Here is a 6,000-nt window from a genome sequence, read left to right as displayed (position 1 = left end):
TTGCTGTATGCCTTCCAAGAGTGGTGCGGTAATCCAAATAGATGTGTATTTGTTAACATAATGAACATGTTCTGTGCAGGGTCACTGGGTGAGATCTCATTTAGTGACATCATTTAAAACATAGCAAAATAACATAAAAAAAAAACACAGGCTGTCAAAATAATTAAGAAAAAAAAGCCTTTAAAAGCAAATAAAAATCTGAACTTGACTGCTACTAATGCAGAAGACTGAGTTCGTGCTAGTCAAAAGGGATTAGCCTCATTACTCCATAGTTACAATTTAGTCTCAATCAAACTTTTGACTGTTAGTCCAGCAAAATTGTTTTGGTTAATGAATTCTTCTAGGATATCTCGATTAAATGGCTCTCTCTCTATACGTCATGGCTATCGGTCAGCATCTATCTCTGAGGAAACATTATACAGTAGATTCACCAAAAATCTGGAAAAAATGAGCTTTTAGAGATGGATGGATGTACACCAGTGCATGTCTGTGACATTTCATTTTCCAGCTAGGGGTTGGCTTGTCCTTTGCAGACCTTCAAATCACAGCAGTAGCATTTCAAAGATGTAACATTTAGCCTGCACTGAGTCTCTTATTTTGAAATGTGACCAGATTCTGTATGCCTGTGCGTGCTGCCTTACTTCTAAACATAACATTATTTTTTCTGCTCAGTAAACCAGGTGAACATTCCCAAGCATCACTTCTACAAAAAGCACGATCATTTCAACATCATATTCTGTGAAAAAAATAAGTTAATATCACCTCATAACAATATGAATAGTTTTATTTGTATCTTATTTGACTAAACAATGATATTCAATAAAGGGAGAAAATGTAATTGGTTTTCATTTATTGCTTTAATTTAAAACAATTACAGAATCGTACTATACACAAATAAATCCAACTCATACTTCATTCTGTTGCTGTAAGGTCCTCTGTTACAGTAGTTTGGTGCCGTTTCTAGTATAACATGAGTGCTCATGAAAGCTAGGATACCATTAATAGTCACATTAATATCTGCTACAGATGGATCCTAATATGGGGCAGCATTACAGAAGATCCGGTGTGAGCAGATAGGGCATTGGAGAGTGCAGATCTAATGGAGTTTTAATAGATAAATGTTGGCAGGATGTATCTTGGGCTCCTCAATAACAGCAGGATGTAGAAATCCAGACAATGGCTTTTAAATGGTGATGGATGCTAGCAATTGGTTTAATATGTGCAGATGGGAAGATTGTTGGTTACTGGCATACAGGAAGGCAGAGGACATAGATGGATCGAGTGAAGAAAAGGTGACAGTATGAAATGGTCTCAAGAGCTGAATGTTGCAGGATGACTGGCAGAGGTGCATGAGAGTTGGTACAGAAGTACAAGTCAGACCTTATTAGGAGAGCTCAAAGGGACCTTGACAATGTGATAACAAACTTCCTGGTTGCTGGGGTCTTTGTTAAAGGCAAAGAGCAGCAGGTGTCTGATTTGAAGTGGGGTGCTGATCCCTGACATTGTCTGTCTCTGCCTGTCTTTGCCTTAGTTTTTCACCATCAGCTCATTCCTTTAATGATGTTTCCCCGTCGACCAGGTGTTGATGTGACTCCGGCAGCTTGAAAAGGTCACTGCCTTAAGGCTGAATGCATCATGTCATAGTTTATTGACTGGCTGTTAAAAAAAAAGTTCATCCTAAGATTATGAAACCCAAAAGTTGAAAAAGATGGTAAAAGGTTATCAGTGAATAAAAAAAACCCTCCAATCACCTTTTTTAAGAGACAGAAGTTTTTTTTGTTTGTTCCCCAGACTTTGTCTAGTCACAACATTTTCCAATCCATTAGCTTGTGTAAGTCTAAATTATTAACTAATGCATATATAAAACCTCTCCTCTTTTTTTCTATTCTTTCATTTTCATTTCAGTGTGTGGATGATGGAGCTAATCATAATTAACTATCTAGCCAGCTTGAATAAAGTATGCTAACAACAGTTGTCAGTGCAGCTGACAGAAGGCAGGGTTGCCAGAAAATTGAAATGTGGTGAGGAAAAATAGAAAATGGATAAATTATTAAATGAGTCCAGAAGATAGGAAAATTAAAACAAATTATCTAGTGACTAAGAGAAGGTTAAATGAATTTAAAAAGAAACACAACCTCCACAGCATTTCTATTGACATATTCAGACAAAATTTCTGATAGCCTTTTCTTCAGGCTTACATAGGAGCTCCCGTTCCCGCAGTGCAATGGAGTAACCCACTGAGCCCAAAAACCCAAAAGAACAACAAAAAAACCCAAAAGACAAACACTTCCAGATGGTATTGTCAGAATTTGGTGTGAGGAACATGAAAACATGGATCAATCATACCTTGTGTCAATGCTTCAGACTGGTGGTGGTTGTATGGTGTAGGGGACAGCTTAGTATCAACTGAGCATCATTTAAACACCACAGCCTACCTGATTATTGCTGCTGATCATGTCCATTGCTTTATGAACTAAGTGCACCCATCTTTTTATGGAAAGGATAATGCACCATGTCCCAAAGTTCTAGTCATGTCACTCTTCTTGAACATGACAATGAGTTCAATCAGCCTCCACAGTCATGAGCTCTCAGGCTAACAGAAGACCTTTGGGATGTGATAGAACAGGAGATTCCCATCATGGATCTCACATCATGACAGACTATGTCAACATGGACCAGTATCCAATATGAGGATTATTTTCCAGGTAGATCAAAAGACAAAAGGTAGGCCATTTATTTTTTTTAGCGAGGTGTACCTAATGAAATGGCCTCTGTTGGTGTGTGTGTGTGTTCATGTTAATACATCTTTGTGAGGACCAAAAACTGGAATGCTACTATACTTATGGGGACAAAATGCCTGTCCCCATGAGTTTGAAGGCAGTTTTGAGACTCAAAGTGTTGTTTTTCCTCTCAGGGTTACAATTAGATTATGGTTAGCTTTAGCCTAACGGTGTGTTCACACCGAACGCGATGGACGCGAACAAAACGCCCCTAATTTGACGCGTGCACATTCGCGTCTCAAAGCGTGTCCAAGAAAAATCCATAGCGCGTCAAAATATCATATTTTGACGCGCGTGAACCGGAAATGTGGGAGGAATGTTGGAGGAAGTTGTGTCAGACCGGTATCTTTGCAAGATGGCAGCTGTCGAGCTAGCGCTTGAAGAGAGAGTCTCCCTTCTCTATGTACTGTGGAGAGCAGAGCAGCGGCATAAAAGACGTCCTCGCTGTACCTGGGTCCATCAGGTCCTCCAGAGGCGTGAGCAGTTTGGTGAGTTTCACCATTTGCTCCAGGAGCTGCGCCTGGATGACGGCCGATTCCAGAGATATCACCGGCCAGTTTGAGGACCTGCTTTCCCTCGTCGGTCCCAGCATCGCCCGCCTAGACACCAATTACAGGCGCTCAATCCCACCTGCAGAGCGCCTGTCCATCTGCCTGAGGTTAGTAAAAGTATTTAATACGGTAGTCCTTTATTGATACCTGTGCTAATATATGCTAAACCATCCATTTATACACTGCTAACATGGATGTGCTATGCTAACAGTGAATGCTCTCGGTGTTTACTGATAGCAAACTGTGGTACAGAGACGACTGTTTATAATATTTATAGTGATACTCAGAAGCTCTCATCAAGTCCCGATTTAATTCGATTTATGCTGTTATCAGTGTTTGCAATGATAGCATGGCTGTGGTGTCACATCAATGTATGTGCTCGGTGTTTGCTGATATCAAACTGTAGCATTAGGACCACTGAGTTAACCTTTGTAGTGATACTCACTCCTTTTTATTTAGACCTGGTTTAATTCTGGGATAGTTGAATATTTGTATATAATCCCTGCAGCTGTCAGACTCTATAACAGGGGTCACCAGCCTTTATTAAAACAGAGTTAGATAAAACTGTGAACAGTTTGGTTCATCTTTAGTTACATGGTTCTATCTTGATAAGCTATGTCTTATCACAGATTAATTTTTCAAAAATATTAATGATTTAAGCAAGGAAAGGGCTACATGTCAACATACAACTCTTTATTTCTATTAATGTCTTACTTCATTCCTACCTGATTGACATGTTTAGGAATTATGAGTGATTGGCACACTGTAGCTGTGAAAGTTGCTACCAATCAAATTATGATATGTTAAAGTTAAAACAAAACACAACTGTTTTAGATATTATCTAATATACATTTTGTAATTATCCTTATAATTACAAAATGTTTCATGTAAGATTTAAGTTTTGTGATTTAAATGTGACATCACAAAAGTATTTTGGAATTTGAATAATGTTGTCATTTTGTAACTGCAGTACACATAATACTAATTTTGAACAATTTTGTCCAGGTTCCTTGTCACCGGGGACTCCTTCACGACCAAGCGTTCAGTTTCAGAGTCGGTGTGTCAGATCATCCCCCAGGTAGCGACGGCCATCTGGGACTGTCTAGTGGACGACTTCATGGCTGTGCCTTCACCTGGAGACTGGCGGTCCATCACAGAGGGATTCCAGGAGCACTGGAACTTTCCTCTGTGCTGTGCAGCTCTGGATGGGAAGCACGTCCAGACAAAGGCACCCCATATATCATATAGGAGACACACACATTGATTTCATTTCTTTTTTGTGGTGCCCAAATTTATGCACCTGCTTGATTTTGTTTAAACAATTATTGCACACTTTTTTGTAAATCCAGTAAACTTCTTTTCACTTCTCAAGTATCACTGTGTGTGTCTCCTGTATGATATATTTAACTGACATTTTTTATTGTAACAACCAACGATTTATACAGGAAAATAATGTCTATTAACAAGGTTGCCCAAACTTTTGCATCCCACTGTATTAGTATATTTTGTCATTAGTATAATAATAAATTCTACATGTGTCAAGTCGTGTGCCAACATTTGCTGTGTAGTAGAACTGAGACATTAGTCATTGTAAAAATTTATTTGAAATAATATTAAAATTCTCAAACAGAAAAACATTAAACATAAATATATAAAATATAAGAATTTACAGAGAGACAGGAATAAAAAAGGACCAGCTGCGCTCCAGAGCAGGAACAAGGCTGAGGAGGAAATGCTCCATTGGAGACTGGTGTGGACTCTTCAGGGATACCAGGATGGCCAGCTCCACTGCCGACGGACAGTCCTGGGACCCGTCCCTCATCTGCCTCGGAGCCGTCCTCCCCTGTGGGCCTGTAAAACAGCACAAAACACAAAGAAATGAGAAGGCTGCTACTAGATTTTAATTTCAACATTGAAAAAAAACAAAAACAGGATATAATCAGATTGGTTGTAGATATTTAGTAAAGGTGATCACAAGGCAATCCCACCGACTAAAAAGGTATCAGTGCTTGCTGTACATATCTGTGGGTGCAGCAGCAGGAGCTCAGGGACTGGGGAGCCAGGAGAAGCAACAGGGGATGCTCTGCTGCAGAATCAGTTGGCTCTATCAATACAGTATTAAATGTTAACAGGTTGAATATAATAATCATAGAGTAGACAGTGGTCCCTCATTTATTGCAGCAGGGGTTCTCAGAATAACTAGCCCCTGGTCACGCACTTTATACACTGTTTTCCCCACACACATGAACATTGGTCACAGTTTTCACAATTGATTCTCAAAGTGCAAACCTTTGTAGATTGCAAAACGTAAAAGTATTATTATGCCGCGGTTTGTCTTCATCTGCCTGCCACTTTCGTGCGCCTTTTCCCCTCGCGGTGCAGGTGTCTATTTCCGAATGAGGCTCATAGTTATGGGTATTTTTGTGCTGTTTTTTTCTATTGGACGTGATGGTTATTAAACCAAACATGATAAATTTGGCAAGCGCAGGAGACACGACACGGAGGAGATTTGTCAATCAGGCTGCAGAATGCAATGCTGTACGGTGCAAAAAAAAGAAAAGAAAAAGAAAATCAGCGAAAAAGCGAAGCAGTGACGGATGAACAGCGGGACCACTGTGTGCTGTTTATTAATAAACAATAAAATATATTCCTATATGACAACATGCATA

At 39.5% G+C, this 6,000-nt stretch overlaps 1 protein-coding gene across 1 annotated transcript; it reads left to right on the top strand.

Annotated features, from left to right (window-relative positions):
- The first annotated feature begins 880 nt into the window (after positions 1-880).
- LOC146382916 (uncharacterized) lies at positions 881-4,873 on the top strand. The gene is made up of 2 exons (XM_084933917.1): positions 881-3,438; positions 4,337-4,873. The coding sequence occupies exons 1-2, from the start codon at positions 3,182-3,184 to the stop codon at positions 4,593-4,595; spliced, it is 516 nt and encodes a 171-aa protein (XP_084790043.1). The 5' UTR covers positions 881-3,181; the 3' UTR covers positions 4,596-4,873.
- The last annotated feature ends 1,127 nt before the right edge of the window (positions 4,874-6,000 follow it).

Source organism: Perissodus microlepis, chromosome 7 (genome assembly GCF_051167445.1).
Source record: "Perissodus microlepis isolate ML-2025 ecotype Zambia chromosome 7, ASM5116744v1, whole genome shotgun sequence".
Classification (NCBI taxonomy): Eukaryota; Metazoa; Chordata; class Actinopteri; order Cichliformes; family Cichlidae; genus Perissodus; species Perissodus microlepis.
This window is presented reverse-complemented; position numbering and strand designations above follow the sequence as displayed.

What these genes read in the sequence shown, in the direction of transcription:
- LOC146382916 (XM_084933917.1), top strand. Translation starts at nt 3,182, where the DNA reads ATGTACTGTGGAGAGCAGAGCAGCGGCATAAAAGACGTCCTCGCTGTA. An exon ending in CGCCTGTCCATCTGCCTGAG is followed by an intron (nt 3,439 to 4,336) that starts GTTAGTAAAAGT and finishes AATTTTGTCCAG; the next exon opens with GTTCCTTGTCACCGGGGACT.